Raw genomic sequence first — 16576 nt, 5'->3', positions numbered from 1 at the left:
TTAACCGATATCACCTCCCCTTTCACTGGCTTCAAAGCTTTGTACACCACCTCCTGCGAGACCTCACCCGTACAATTAAACCACACATATTCCTCAATCACTTTTCCAAACTTATCATAAACCCCTTGGTCCCCCAACAGCTTCACATCCAATCTCCATCCCCGCCTCTGCACTGTTCCCTTCTCCAACACCATATCAACCCAGTGTGGCGCATGGTCCGATATCGCAATTGCCAAATATTCTGACCCTTTGACCTCGGCCAACAACGACTTCCCCACCACAAAAAAATCTATCCGCGAATAGGCCTTATGAACTGAAGAGAAGAAAGAATATTCCCGCTCCCTCGGGTGCATGAACCTCCAAGGGTCCACTCCTCCCATTTCCGCCATTAGCCCAGCCAAAGCCTTCGCTCCCCCTGACTGGGAAAGCGATCGCGGTCGTGACCTGTCCAATTTTGGGTCCTGCACCATATTCCAGTCTCCACCCATTTTCAATTCATGTGAATCCAAGTCGGGGATGGCCCCACACACCTTTACAAACCCTGCATCATCCCATTTCGGAACATACTCGCATACCAATGCCACCAACCTCCCTTCCAATGCCCCTGCCACTATTACGTATCTACCTCCCTGATCTGCCACAACTTTCAACGTTTGGAACCTCACTCTTTTATTCATCAGAACTGCAACCCCCTGCGTCCTACTATCAAAGTCTGAGTGAGACACCTGGCTAACCCAGTCCTTTCTAAGCCTCCCCTGATCCTTCACCTTCAAGTGTCCTGCAGCATCGCCACATCTGCTTTCAAACTTTTCAAATGCGCAAGCAAACCGCAACCTCTTCACTGGGCTTTCCAACCCCCTCACGTTCCACATAACTATCCTAACGGGGTCTCTTTCCTCTCTCCCATCCACCGTCATCATAATTCCGGGCCCTACTACTGAGCCTGACCCGTCCCTATCCATTGTTGACCTCCAACTCCATCCCGCTCTCACAGAATCCCCCCCTACACTCCCGCTCGAAGAAACCCCACCCAGTGGCGATCCCCTCCCCTCCATTTTCTCAACTCCTAGGCCCATTGAACCCTGCTCACCAGGCTCCAATGTCCGCAGCCCCTCCCCCCCACAACACCCCCTTTCACTAGTCGACTTATGTTAGCTAATGTTAGCCTTGCTCAGGCCTTTCCTCCCCTCCCGCCCACTCCCAGGGAAATAAAATTATCAAATGTATACTTTTCATGAAAACCCATCGCTACAAAGAACAGCAACAAAAATCTTTAACCTCTATAACATCATAAAGTAAGAACATTATTCAGAGCTACAAAGAACAACAACAAAAAACTTTTAACCTCTATAACAGTATCAAGTAGGAACATTATTCAGAGTTACATATATACATTCTCCCACTCTGCCTTCTGCCTTTGTAAATGCTTCTGCTGCCTCCACCACATCAAAATAAAAGTCTCTGGGGTTGTAGGTCACCCTTAGCTTTGCTGGATACATCAATCCAAACCGCACTCTACTGTTGTACAATGCCGCCTCACTTGGCCGAAAGCCGCACGCCGCTTTGCCAGTTCCACTGTCAAGTCCTGATAGATACGAACCTTGGCACCAGCCCATTGCACCTCCCGTTCCTTCATTGCCCAATTTAATTCCATCTTCTTCGTGTGATACCTGTGAAAACAGATGATTACTGCCCTTGACGGCTCCTTTAACTTAGGCTTAGACCTCAGTGATCGATGAGCTCGGTCCAATTCATACCCAGAGGGTTCTTCTCCCTCCCCCATCAGTTCTGTCAATATCTTGGCAAAGTACTCTGTTGGCCTCGGGCCTTCCTCCCCCTCAGGCAGGCCCACAATCCTTAAATGTTGTCGTCTCGAGCGGTTCTCCGTATCCTCCAGCTTTGCTTGCTGATGTACCATCAATGACCACGAGACGAATGGTGAACTATTGTGGCTTTATTCTGCTAGATGTAAAGCCTCCTGTAGCTGGACCCAAGAATGGGGGCAGTGTAGGAGAGCATACACTTTTATACAGGGTGGAGCCAGCAGGCTGGGATTTACCGTAATAACTGTAGTAAAATGGCAGTGTACCATAATACATGTAATGTATGTTCAGTGGTTTACCACATTCGCCCCCTGTTTAAAAAAAGAGTCCAGCGGGGGGTGAAGCGAAGTTACAGGTCAAGTCTGTCGGGGGCTTTGACCTTCCGCCTCGATCGCCTCAGCCCCAGCTATGGTCTGGGCACCGATGTGAGTACCTGCGACTCCGGGAGTGTGTTGTCCTCTCCTTCTTCACCCAGTAGATGCGCCGCCGGGGTGGGTGTGGCGGTGATAGTCGTTGGGGGGGGGGGGCATGCTTCCGGAGGAGGACGGGCCTAGGAACTGTCAGCCAGGTCGGGAGCGAGACCCCGGAGGTGGACTTCCTGGGGAAGGCAAACACACGTTCATGAGGGGTCTCATTGGTAGCAGTGCACAGGAGCAACCAGATGGAGTGGAGCACATCGGGGAGGACCTTCTGCCAACGGGAGACTGGGAGACTCTGAGACCGAAGGGCCGGCAGGACGGCCTTCCGGACCGTCGCGTTCTCCCTCTCCATCTGTCCGCTTCCCCGGGGGTTGTAGCTGGTCGTCCTGCTTGAGGCGATGCCTTTGCTGAGCAGGAACTGACGCAGCTCATCACTCATGAACGAGGCGCCCCGATCACTGTGGATGTAGGTGGGGAAACCGAACAAGGTGAAGAGACTGTGTAGGGCCTTGATGACAGTGGAAGAACTGGGTGAACCCCGGGTGACAGAGGTCACTGAGGAGGGCCCGAAGTAGGTCTACTTGTGCGCTGGCACATGTACCACAGAACTGGGCATCTGGGGGCTCATTGAGCTTCCCAGGACGATACAAGATCTCGTTATAGGTGGAGAGTTCGATCCTCCACCTCAAGTGAGTTGGTCAGTGAGGAGAGTGAATCGCCTGACGGCCAGGTAATGCCTCCAATTTCGCACAGCTTCCACAATGGCTTGGGCTTCCTTTTCGACAGAGGAGTGCTGAATTTTGGAGGCATGCAGGGTACGGGAGAAGAAAGCCACAGGTCTGCCCGCCTGGTTGAGGGTGGCGGCCAGAGCCTCGTCTGATGCGTCGCTCTCCACCTGAAATGGGAGGGACTCGTCGACTGCGTGCAATGTCCGCCTTGATGTGGTTGAAGAGCCGGCAGGCCTCAGCCGTCAGGGGGAAAATGGTGGACTTGATGAGTGGGCGGGCCTTGTCCGCATAATTAGGGACCCACTGGGCGTAATATGAGAAGAATCCCAGGCATTGCTTCAGAGCCTTGGGACAGTGAGGGAGGGGGAGTTCGAGGACGGGGCGCATGCGGTCGGAGTCGGGCCCTATGACTCCATTTTCCACAACGTAGCCAAGGATGGCTAGGCGGGTTGTGCGGAAAACGCATTTCTCCTTATTATAGGTAAGGTTAAGGAGTTTAGCGGTGTGGAGGAATTTCTGGAGATTCGCGTCGTGGTCCTGCTGGCCGTGGCCGCAGATGGTGGCGTTATCCAGATACGGGAACGTGGCTCGCAGTCCGTACTGGTCAACCATTCGGTCTATCTCTCGCTGGAAGACCGAGACCCCATTGGTGGCGCCGAAGGGAACCCTAAGGAAATGGTGGAGACAGCCATCTGCTTCGAATGCAGTGTATTGGCAGTCCTCCAGGCTGATAGGGAGCTGGTGGTACGCGGATTTTAAGTCAACGGTGGAGAAGACTCAATACTGCGCAATCTGGTTGACCATGTCAGATATGCGGGGAAAGGGGTATGCATCGAGCTGCGTGTACCGGTTGATCGTCTGACTATAGTTGAAGACCATCTGGTGCTTCTCCCCAGTTTTAACGACCACCACTTGAGCTCTCCAGGGGCTGTTACTGGCCTCAATGACCACCTCCCGCAGCATTCATTGGACCTCCAAACTGATAAAGGTCCTGTCCTGGGCACAGTACCGTCTGCTCCTTGTGGCGACGGGCTTACAGTCCGGGGTGAGATTCGCGAAGAGTGAGGGTGGATCGACCTTAAGGGTCATGAGGCCACAGACGGTGAGGGGGGGCAGGGGTCCGCCGAACTTTAGGGTGAGGCTCTGGAGGTGGCACTGGAAATCGAGACCCAGTAACAGGGCAGCGCAGAGATGGGGGAGGACGTAGAGTCTGAAGTTACTGTACTCTACGCCATGTACCGAGAGGGTCGCGTCGCAGTAACCCCGGATCTGTACAGAATGGGATCCGGAGGCCAGGGAGATTTTCTGGGTCACAGGGAGAACCGGGAGGGAGCAGCGCCTTACCGTAGCTGGGTGTATGAAACTCTCCGTGCTCCCTGAATCGAAGAGGCAGGTCGTCTCGTGCCCGTTGATCTGCACGGTCGTTGTAGCGGTCGGGAGGTTGCGAAGCCGAGACTGGTCATGGGTGATGGAGGCGAGCTACAGAAGGTGGTGGGAGGGCTGGTCGGCGGTGGCGGAGGTATCGGCGGCCAGCATACGGCCAGGCGAGCAGGGGTCCTGGGGTGCATTCCAAGATGGCGCCGCCCACGGGGCGCATATGGCGGGCGCCATCCAAGATGGTGGCGCCCACGGGCCGCACGTGGCGGGCAGCGGCAAATATGGCGGCGCCCCTGGATCGGACATGGGGAATGTTGCGGTCGCGATGTTGGGCCTAGAAACGGCAGCGACCGATCGGGCCTGGCAAACGGTGACGAAGTGGCCCTTCTTGCCACACCCGTTGCAGGTCGCGCTCGGTGCTGGGCAGCGTTATCTGGGGTGTTCTGGCTGCAAAAGTGGCATTGGGGGCCTCCGGAGTTAGCTGGCTGCCGCGCGTCACAGGCGTGCGGTGCAACCGGGTCGGGTGATGGCGGGGCCCATGACGAGGGTGCCGCGCGATCGGGGGTGTAGGACTCCAGGTTGCGGGAGGCCACTTCTAAGGAGTTCGCGAGCTGTACTGTCTCTGTGAGGCCAAGTGTACCCCCTTCTACTAAGCGCTGGCGGATGTAGTTGGACTTAATGCCGGTGACATAGGCGTCCCTGATCAGCAGCTCTGTGTGTTGGACTGCCGACACCACCTGGCAACTACAGTTTCTGCCAAGTAGCCGCAAGGCACGCAGGAAATCATCCTGAAACTCCCCACGGAGTTGCCGTCTCGTGGCCAGGAGGTGCCTTGCGAACGCCTGATTTACAGTCCTGATATACTGTCCTTTCAGTAGTTCTATCGCCTCTGTGTAGGTGGGAGCATCTCGAATGAGGAGGAAGACTTGTGGGCTCACCCGTGCGTAGAATAGTTGGAGCTTCTGTAGGTCTGAGATGACTTCGGTGGATGCTCCGCGATATCCTTCAAGCAGGCTAGCCAGTGCTCGAAAGTCGCTGTGGCGTCGGCTGCGTGTCGGTTCAGCTCCAGGCGATCCGGCTTGAGTAAGACGTCCATCTTCAAAATTCTAGCACATTGATGTACCATCAATGACCACGAGACGAATGGTGAACTATTGTGGCCTTATTGTGCTAGATGTAAAGCCTCCTGTAGCTGGACCCAAGAATTGGGGCAGTGCAGGAGAGCGTACACTTTTATACAAAGCCTGCTGGGTGGAGCCAGCAGGCTGGGATTTACCGTAATAACTGTAGTACAATGGCAGTGTACCATAATACATGTAATGTATGTTCAGTAGTTTACCACACTCGCAGCCACTTATAGGCCTCAACCACCCTCTGCAGCTCATCTCCCATTGAGAGTGGGCTAATCGCAGTGCCGCGACATGGCCCCCTCCACTCCCTTCTCACTGTTCCCTCACCTCAGCCGACACCTTCGCAACAGCTACCTTCACCGGGGCAATTGCCTCCTCTACCAACGCCTTCAGTGCCACCGCCATCTTCTTTCTCATCACCTCCATATGTTTTGCAAACTGCTTTTCGAGCTCTAGAGACACCACCTCAGCCATCTTCTCGGCTGTAAGCAGTGCAGATCCACCCAGCAACCCGGCCTCCACCCTCTTGCCAGCTGGTTCTCACGCTCGACGGCGAGCTCTCATTCTCTCCCTTCCTCGCTGGTTTTTGGACATCTTTCGCCACCTTTACAGCTTCTTAATCCTTCATGAATTGCCCCCAGGACCTGGCATTAAAAATTCCCAAGAAGAAAAAAAACATAACGCCTCAAGCAGGAGCCACCCAATGTGTGATGACCCCTCTACATGCCGCCTTCAGCTGCCTCATGTTCTGGGCTAAACATTGACACTTCGGCTGCCTCGTGCACTGGACCCAGCCCCGCCGCTCTGACTGCCTCATGCTCCGGACCCAGCTCTGCAGTTTCGGCTGCCTCGTGTTCTGGACCCAGCCCAGCTGCTCCGTTGCCTCGTGTTCTGGGCCGTGCCACACCACTCCAGTTGCTTCAAGCACTGAACTCAGTCCAGCTGCTTCAGTCTGCCCACCGTTTCAGCTGTCTCACGTTCCTAATTCGGGCCCGCCGTCTCGACTGGCCTCGTGCGTATCAGACTCCACTCCCGCTGCTCCAACGGCTCCGAACTCGACTCCTCCCTTCCAGTTGCCACGCACACCCACGGGAATTATCACCAGTTTTAAACTGGTTTGGTTTGCCGCCCGTCCCTCAAACTTCAGAGGCCAAAGAAAGGTCGAGAAAAATAAAGAACTCCGAGACAAAAATTGTCCACGAGCGGGAGCCTCTCTCTTTAGCGACTGCAGACCGCCCATGTCTCCCAGAATTCAGCACATCTTACCTCTGCCATTCTTCTTTTGAAGAGCTTTCCAATTAGTCCCACTCCTCTGTTAGTTTCCCACAGCCCTGCAAAATGTTCAACTTTTAAGTATTTATCCTATTCCTTTAAAAAGTAATGATTGAATCTGCTACCCTTTCAGGTAGTGCATTTCAGATCATAGCTTGCTACATTTAACAAAATGTGAGCTCATCTCTTCTCTAGTTCTGAATACTAATTTTTTTTTTTAAAAACATTTTCTACAAATGACGGCACTGTTTTCTTTAGGGTACCAGACACCTTTTGGACATGAGAGCAAGGGAATCATTTAGCCTCTGTCAGTATTTGTTTGTGTGGGAAAGGGAGGTGTTACCCAGTCGGCATTTGTAGGGGAGTTCCTATGAGTGAGTCAATATTTGTAAAGAAGGGGTGGTTCCAGTAGTGGGCCAGTATTTATAGAGAAATCCAAAGAAATGGGTCAGTATTTCCCAAAATTTGTAGTTAGTAGCAACTTTTGGTAGTCATCCATTAGGTGCCAAAATTCTGATTATTGATCCAAAATGTAAATGATGAAAGTGCAGTTAATTGAGGTTTCACTGTATATAAAATCACAGACAAGAAACTACTTAAAATACGTGCAATAATGTACAGGTTCTTCGAACAGATCCATGTTTATCAGTACATCTGTGTTTACAAAATTAGGTTTCTGACCTCACAATCATTAGTTCAATTCTTCCCTTCCAGATCCACCCAAGGACAATGGAGGATCTGCAAATACGAAGTATGTGGTTGAGATGTCAGTAGGTGCAAATGGTAAGACATAGTCAAATCAATGTAAGTTTTGTTCTGAATTAGTCCTTTAAAATATATATTTGACTATGCTGAGAAATATCAAGCACCTTAAGTAAAAATATAAATGGTGGTGCAGGTGCAGTCTGTGGGGAAGGGGAAATGATATGGTGTTGTGATGAAATATACCTGAATACATCTCTGTCTGAGGAAGGGGCTACATCACCAGTACTGAGAAGGCCTGAGAATCTTGCCTCAAAATTGTGAGACTGAATGTAAATTAAACATTAAAATGGAAATTTGCTGCTTATATATTGTTAACATTCTTACCTTGTATAGATGATATTTTACAGAACATTGTAGAGCTGTTTAATTTTAATGAGGAGCATGAGTAAATATTACCACCTACAATTCAGGTTGCATTTAGAAAATGCCTCCAGGCTACTACCACGCTAAGACAGAGCTTTATGTGCTAAATAATGTGATGTAACACTTTAATCATTGGATTTACCTTAAGGCATGTTAGAAGCAAAAACGAGTAGCATTCTTTCCATTCAAAGGATAGATAATCCTCTCTCTCTCCACACACGTCCAGCTGCCCCTCCACTCCCTGATTCTCCTACCCATCCCACCTCATCTGGGTGCGAGGACAATTGAAATTGCCAAAACTCAGATCAGTAGACATTTGTTAGAGTGTGAAGGAATATGGAGCAGATTAGGGTAAATAAAGTTGAGGTACAAATCAATCGTGGTTTGGTAGAATGGCGGAATAGAGGGCAGCACGGTGGCACAGTGGTTAGCATTGCTGCCTATGGCGCTGAGGACCTGGGTTCGAATCCCGGCCCTGGGTCACTGTCCGTATGGAGTTTGCACATTCTCCCCGTGTCTGCGTGGGTTTCACCCCCACAATCCAAAGATGTGTAGGATAGGCGGATTGGCCACGCTAAAAAATGCCTCTCCATTGGAAAAAATAATTGGGTACTCTAAATTTAAAACAAAGAAAAAGAATGGAGGAATAGGTTTGAGGGGCTAAATGACGTCTTGTTCCTCCTGCCACAGAAATGGAAAACTATCATGCTAGCATGGAAGAGTGTTTTCTGAACTGGGAAACATACTCCCCCAAATGTGCTGTGCCTGACCTGGGAGTGTTGGATATCTTTTGGAAAATGATTCAATAATAATAATCTTTATTGTCACAAGTAGGCTTACATTAACTCTGCAATGAAGTTACTGTGAAAAGCCCCGAGTCGCCACATTCCGGCGCCAGAGGGAGAATTCAGAATGTCCAAATTACCTAACAGCACATCTTTTGGGACTTGTGGGAGGAAACCGGAGCACCCAGAGGAAACCCACACAGACACGGGGAAAATGTGCAGACTCTACACAGACAGTGACCCAAGCGGGAATTGAACCTTGGACTCTGGCGCTGTGAAGCAACAGAGCTAACCGCTGTGCGACCGTGCCTCCTTTAGTCTTCAGGAGTGACATCATTCACCTTGATGATGAAAAGAATTCATGAACAAAATTGTACAATTAAGATAAGAGTATTCCAGTGCATTGTGACGATTTTTGATATGATATGATATTTATTCATTCTCAGGATGTGAACATTGCTAACAAGGCCAAAATTAAAGCCCACCTCGAGTGGTCCTTGACAAAGGTGGTGGTTAATATTCTTCGTGAACCACTACAGTCATAATTTCATCAGATATAAGAGCAGAATTAGGCCATTTGGCCCATCACACCTGCTCCGTCATTCTATCATGCTTGTCCCTCATCTGCTACCGACAATGATACAGACCAAGAGCTGGATTGCAAAATCAGCCAGAGCATCTCCTCCCTAGAACACATGACCTAGGAGCGGGAGTAGGCAATTTAGCCTCCCAAGCCTAAACACCCTCAATGTGATTATGGCTGATCTCATCATGGCCTCAACTCCACTGTCCTGCCCGTTTCTCCATAACCCTTCAACCCATTACCAATTAAAAATCTGTCTAACTCCTACCTAAATTTACTCACTGTCCCTGCATCCACCGCACTGGGGTAGCGAATTCCACAGATTCACAACTCTTTGGGAGAAGTAGTTTTTCTCAAATCTGTTTTAAATTTGCTACCTCTTATTCCAAGATTAGGATCTCAGTTTAGAATGTCCCACAAGAAGAAGCATCAGCTCCACATCTATTTTATCCGTACCTTTAGCATCTTGTATACCTCAATTAGATCTCCCCTCATTCTTCTAAACTCTCGAGAGTATAGGCCAAAACTGTTCAATCTCTCCTCATACGACAAACCCCTCATCTCGGAATCAATCTAATGAACCTCCTCTGAACTGCCTCCAATGCCGCTACATCTTTCCTCAAATAAGGGGACCAAAACTGTGCACAATACTCCAGGTGCGGTCTTACCAATGCCTTGTATAGTTGCAACAACACGTCCTTCCCTTTATACGCAATTCCTTTTGCTATAAATGCCAACATTCCATTTACTTTCCTTCTTATCTGCTGCACCTGCATGCTCGCTTTCTGTGACTCATGCACGAGGACACCCAGATCCCTCTGCATCGGAGCACCCGAAGTCTCTCCCCATTTCGATAATAAGCTGCCTTTCCATTTTTTCAACCAAAGTGCATGACCTCGCACCTATCCACGTTAAACTCCATCAGCCACATTTTGACCCACTCTCCGAACCTATCTATATCCATTTGTAAGGTTATTTCCTCATTGCAACTTACTGTCCCACCTATTTTTGTGTCATCTGCGAATTTGGCTATAGAACCTTCTATCCTGTATCCAATTCATTAATATAGATTGTAAATAGCTGGGGTCCAAGGACCGAACCCTGTGGCACCCCACGAGTTACACCTTGCAATCAAGAAAAAGACCTATTTATCCCGAATCTATGTCTTCTGTCCGTCAGCCAGTCTTCTATCCAAGCTAATAAATTACCCCTAATCCCATGTGATCTCATCTTGTGAATTAACCTTCTGTGCAGCACCTTACCAAACGCCTTCCGGAAGTCCAGATATACTACATCTACAGGACCCCCATTATCCACTTTGTTTGTTATATCTTCGAACAGTTCAAGCAAATTAGTCAAACATGATTTGCCCTTCATAAAACCATGCTGACTCTGATGGATAGTGCTTTGACATTCCAAATATCCTGATATTACGTCCTTGATAATTGATTCTACCAATTTTCCAACAACAGATGTTAAATTAACTGGCCTGTAATTTCCCACATTCTGCCTCCTTCCCTTTTTTAATAAGGGCGTTACGTTAGTATTTTTCCAATGAAGGTGCTCCCACAATGCTGTTAGATAGTGAATCCTGGGATTTTGACTCTGCAATAATTATGGAATGGTGATACACGTCCAGCTCTGGATAAAGTGACCATGTTATTTCATATTAGTAAATGTATACAGTGGTAAATGCAATAATTGGCAACCACCAGTTAGCTAACTAACAACAACGGGTTTATCATAAATACGAACCATATACAGAGCACTATAATGGATGGGCTTCATTCTCAGCACTGGGATCACAACTGGTTGCAAAAGCTTGCGCATTGCACCAAGCTGCCCACACTCTGCACTAAGGTGCCTGCACTCGTTTCCCATTAGAACATAAAACATTACAGCGCAGTACAGGCCCTTCGGCCCTCGATGTTGCGCCGACCTGTGAAACCACTCTAAAGCCCCTCGACACTATTCCCTTATCGTCCATAAGTCTATCCAATGACCATTTGAATGCCCTTAGTGTTGGCGAGTCCACTACTGTTGCAGGCAGGGCATTCCACGCCCTTACTACTCTCTGAGTAAAGAACCTACCTCTGACGTCTGTCCTATATCTATCTCCCCTCAATTTAAAGCTATGTCCCCTCGTGCTAGACATCACCATCCAAGGAAGGAGGCTCTCACTGTCCACCCTATCCAATCCTCTGATTATCTTGTATGCCTCAATTAAGTCGCCTCTTAACCTTCTTCTCTCTAACGAAACCAACCTCAAGTCCCTCAGCCTTTCCTCATAAGATCTTCCCTCCATACCAGGCAACATTCTGGTAAATCTCCTCTGCACCCTTTCCAATGCTTCCACATCCTTCCTATAATGCGGTGACCAGAATTGCATGCAATACTCCAAATGCGGGCGCACCAGAGTTTTGTACAGCTGCAACATGACCTCATGGCTCCGAAACTCAATCCCTCTACCAATAAAAGCTAACACACCGTACGCCTTCTTAACAACCCTCTCAACCTGGGTGGCAACTTTCAGGGATCTATGTACATGGACATCGAGATCTCTCTGCTCATCCACACTGCCAAGAATCTTACCATTAGCCCAGTACTCTGTCTTCCTGTTATTCCTTCCAAATGAATCACCTCACACTTTTCTGCATTAAACTCCATATGCCACCTCTCAGCCCAGCGCTGCAGCTTATCTATGTCCCCCTGTAACTTGTAACATCCGTCCGCACTGTCCACAACTCCACCGACTTTAGTGTCATCTGCAAATTTACTCACCCATCCTTCTACGCCCTGGTCCAGGTCATTTATAAAAATGACAAACAGCAGTGGCCCCAAAACAGATCCTTGTGGTACACCGCTAGTAACTGGACTCCAGTCTGAACGTTTCCCATCAACCACTAACCTTTGTCTTCTTCCAGCTAGCCAATTTCTGATCCAAACTGCTAAATCACCCTGAATCCCATGCCTCCGTATTTTCTGCAGTAGCCTACCGTGGGGAACCTTATCAAACGCTTTACTGAAATCCATATACACCACATCAACTGCTTTACCCTCATCCACCTGTTTGATCACCTTCTCAAAGAACTCAATAAGGTTTGTGAGGCACGACCTACCCTTCACAAAACCCATTGCGAGCTGCAGCGACCACATCTGCAGTAAGTGTTGGCTGCTCGAAGAGCTCCAGCTCAGAGTTGATGAGCTGGAGTCTGAGCTTCAAACACTGAGGCACATTCGGGAGGGGGAGACTTAGCTGGACACTATGTTTCACGAGGCAGTCACACCTGTCAGAGTAAGTAGTTTAAATCCTGCCAATGGCCAGGGACAGCAGGGTGTGACTGCAAGTCAGGCAGGTAAAGGGAACCAGCAGTCAGGAACTCGGGAGCCTCAGCCCTTGACCCTGTCCAACAGGTACGAGGCACTTGCTCCCTGTGTGGATGGCGAACAGGGCTGCAGGAAGGATGAGTCAGCTGACCAAGGCACCATGGTTCAGCAGGCCATTCAAGGGGAGGGAGTAAATGGGCAAGTTGTAGTTGATGGGGATTCTATTATCAGGGGGATAGATAGTATCCTTTGTGAGCAGGATAAAGAGTCCCGCATGGTATGTTGCCTGCCCGGTGCTAGGGTGCGGGACATCTCTGACCGGCTTGAAAGGATGAGGGAGGGGGAGGATTCAGTTGGTGTGGTCCATGTCGGTACCAACAACATAGGCAAGTCTAGGAAAGAGGACCTGTTTAGAGATTATAAAGAGCTAGGATTCAAATTTTTTAAAAAGTCCTCAAGGGTCATAATCTCCAGATTACTGCCCAAGCCACGTGCAAATTGACATAGGGAGGCAAGAATAAGGGAAGTTAACACGTGGCTGAAAGAGTGGTGAGGAAAAGAGGGGTTCCTTTTCATGGGACACTGGCATCAGTTTTGGGACAGGGGGGACCTATACCGTTGGGATGGTCTCCACCTGAACCGAGCTGGGACCAGTGTTCTGGCGAAAAGAATAAATAGGGTGGTCAATAGGACTTTAAACTAGAGATTGGGGGGGGAAGGGAAAATCAGGGAACCAAGAGGTGAAGTAATCAGTGGGAAGCGTAGCTGCTTAGGAATACAAAAAAGCACAAAAAGACAGAACTCAGGAGAGGTTACGATAGTCCCCATCTCACAAAATATGACAGTGTATGGAAAGGCTCAGTAAACCAAGGTCCACCACACTAAGAAAACAAAAAGGGACGGTCAATAGAGAATTAAAGGTGCTATATTTAAATGCGCGCAGTGTACGGAACAAGGTAGATGAGGTTGTGGCCCAGATTGTGACTGGCAGGTATGATGTGGTAGGCATCACAGAGACGTGGTTGCAGGGGGTTCAGGACTGGCATTTAAACATCCAGGGATTCACAACCTATCGAATAGACAGAGAGGTGGGCAGAGGGGGCGGGGTTGCCTTGTTAATTAGGAATGAAATTAAATCAATAGCACTAAACGACATAGGGTCAGATGATGTGGAGTCTGTGTGGGTAGAGTTGAGGAACCACAAAGGCAAAAAAAAACATAATGGGAGTTATGTACAGGTCTCCTAACAGTGGTCAGGACCAGGGGCACAAAATGCACCACGAAATAGAAAGGGCATGTCAGAAAGGCAAGGTCACAGTGATCATGGGGGACTTCAATATGCAGGTGGACTGGGTAAATAATGTTGCCAGTGGACCCAAAGAAAGGGAATTCATTGAATGTTTACTGGAGGGCTTTTTGGAACAGCTTGTGATGGAGCCCATGAGGGAACAGGCCATTCTGGACTTAGTGTTATGTAATGAGCCAGACTTGATAAAAGATCTTAAAGTAAGGGACCACTTAGGAGGCAGTGATCATAATATGGTAGAATTCAGTCTGCAATTTGAAAGAAAGAAGGTAGAATCAGATGTAAAGGTGTTACAGTTAAATAAAGGTAACTACAGGGGCATGAGGGAGGAACTGTTGAAAATCGACCTGGAGCAGAGCCTAGTGGGAAAGACAGCAGAACAACAATGGCAGGAGTTTCTGGGAGTAATTGAGGACACCGTACTGAGGTTCAACCCAAAGAAAAGAAAGGTTATCAGAGGGAGGATTAGGCAGCCGTGGCTGACAAAGGAAGTCAGGGAATGCATCAAAGCAAAAGAGAAAGCCTATAATGTGGCAAAGAGTAGAGGGAAGTCAGAAGATTGGGAAGGCTACAAAGACAAACAGAGGATAACAAAGAGAGAAATAAGGAAAGAGAGGATCAAATATGAAGGTAGGCTAGCCAGTAGCATTAGGAATGATAGTAAAAGTTTCTTTAAATACATTAAAAACAAACGGGAGGCAAAAGTAGACATTGGGCCGCTCCAAAATGACGCTGGTAATCTAGTGATGGGAGACAAGGAAATAGCTGAGGAACTAAATAAGTACTTTGCGTCAATCTTAACAGTAGAAGACATGAGTAATATCCCAACAATTCAGGAGAGTCAGGGGGCAGAGTTGAATATGGTAGCAATCACAAAAGGAGAAAGTGCTAGGGAAACTAAGAGGTCTAAAAATTGATAAATCTCCGGGCCCAGGTGGGCTACATCCTAGAGTTCTAAAGGAGATAGCTGAGGAAATAGTGGAGGCGTTAGTTATGATCTTTCAAAAGTCACTGGAGTCAGGGAAAGTCCCAGAGGATTGGAAAATCGCTGTTGTAACCCCTCTGTTCAAGAAGGGAACAAGAAAAATTGCTAACACCTCCTCCTTATGAACCTCAAGCCCTTCTAGTCTAGTAGCCTGAATCTCAATATTCTCCTCGACAACATTGTCTTTTTCCTGTGTGAATACTGACGAAAAATATTCATTTAGCACCTCTCCTATCTCCTCGGACTCCAAGCACAACTTCCCACTACTGTCCTTGACTGGCCCTACTCTTACCATTCATTTATTCCTGACATATCTATAGAAAGCTTTAGGGTTATCCTTGATCCTACCTGCCAAAGACTTCTCATGTCCCCTCTTCTTAGCTCTCTCTTTAGGTCCTTCCTAGCTAATTTGTAATTCTCGAGCGCCCTAACTGAATCTTCATGTCTCATCTTTACATAAGCCTCCTTCTTCCTCTTGACAAGTGTTTCGACTGCTTTAGTAAACCATGGTTCCCCTGCTCGAGGATCCATCTTGCCTCATCGCATCATAATTGCCTTTCCCCCAGATATAACTCTTGCCCTGCGGTATATACCTATCCCTTTCCATCACTAAAGTAAACGTAATCGAATTGTGGTCACTATCACCAAAGTGCTCAGCTACCTCCAAATCTAACACCTGTCCTGGTTCATTACCCAGTACCAAATCCAATATGGCCTCACCTCTCGTTGGCCTATCTACATACTGTGTTAGGAAACCCTCCTGCACACATTGGACAAAAACGGACCCATCTAAAGTACTCGAACTATAGCGTTTCCAGTCAATATTTGGAAAGTTAAAGTCCCCATAACAACTACCCTGTTGCTTTCGCCCCTATTCAGAATCATCTTTGCAATCCTTTCCTCTACATCTCTGGAACTTTTCGGAGGCCTATAGAAAACCCCTAACAGGGTGACCTCTCCTTTCCTGTTTCTAACCTCAGCCCATACTACCTCAGTAGACGAGTCCTCATCAAGCGTCCTTTCTGCCACCATAATACTGTACTTGACTAACAATGCCACCCCTCCCCCTCTTTTACCACCTTCCCTGCGCTTACTGAAATATCTAAACCCCGGCACCTGCAACAACCATTCCTGTCCCTACTCTATCCATGTCTCCGAAATGGCCACAACATTGGCCGATTAGGTCACATGACTATTCTGATGCACACCCCCTTAAAGGGGCTAACTACTACATCTCTTCTCCTTTAAGTCCCTTGTTACATAGTACATTTATATTTTATACAACTTTCAAAGCATCAACAATAATGAATAATTTTTAACATAGGTTTATCAGAAACTCAGTCTGTCTGGGGACTTTCTCTAGGATTAACGTAGCTAAACTGGTTGAGGTTCTGCAGTAGAGGTAGCTTCGGATGGATCTGCTTCAGTGGAACTCTTGGTAGCAGCACATCACTTTCCACTATTTTCTCAGTCTCACTGGGAGTAGCACTTTGGCCTGCCACAGGCTGATCGGCTGTTTCACTCCTTGGACAAACAATAACACTACTTGCTGGCACAATGGGAGCAGGCAATAACATGGGCCCTCGGGAGAGCTCCCGTCTCCACAAATGATCTATGTGTTTCTTTGAAAACCTGTCCTGCGCTTTCAATTCCACAACTCCCAGGACCCAATTTGGTCCACTTCCAAAATTCTTTACAAAAACTAGATCGTCT

At 48.3% G+C, this 16576-nt stretch overlaps 1 protein-coding gene across 5 annotated transcripts in view; it reads left to right on the top strand.

Moving 5' to 3' along the window:
- Positions 1–16576, top strand: part of fndc3a (fibronectin type III domain containing 3A) — a 406018-nt gene that overhangs the window by 319121 nt on the left and 70321 nt on the right. For all 5 annotated transcript variants that reach the window (XM_072514248.1, XM_072514250.1, XM_072514247.1 and 2 more), the window contains one exon: positions 7464–7532. In XM_072514248.1, coding sequence (XP_072370349.1) covers positions 7464–7532 — 69 coding nt within the window. The remainder of the gene's footprint in view (positions 1–7463; positions 7533–16576) is intronic.

Source organism: Scyliorhinus torazame, chromosome 8 (assembly GCF_047496885.1).
Source record: "Scyliorhinus torazame isolate Kashiwa2021f chromosome 8, sScyTor2.1, whole genome shotgun sequence".
Classification (NCBI taxonomy): Eukaryota; Metazoa; Chordata; class Chondrichthyes; order Carcharhiniformes; family Scyliorhinidae; genus Scyliorhinus; species Scyliorhinus torazame.
Note: the sequence above shows the minus strand (reverse complement) of the source record. Positions and strands in the feature narration are given on the sequence as shown.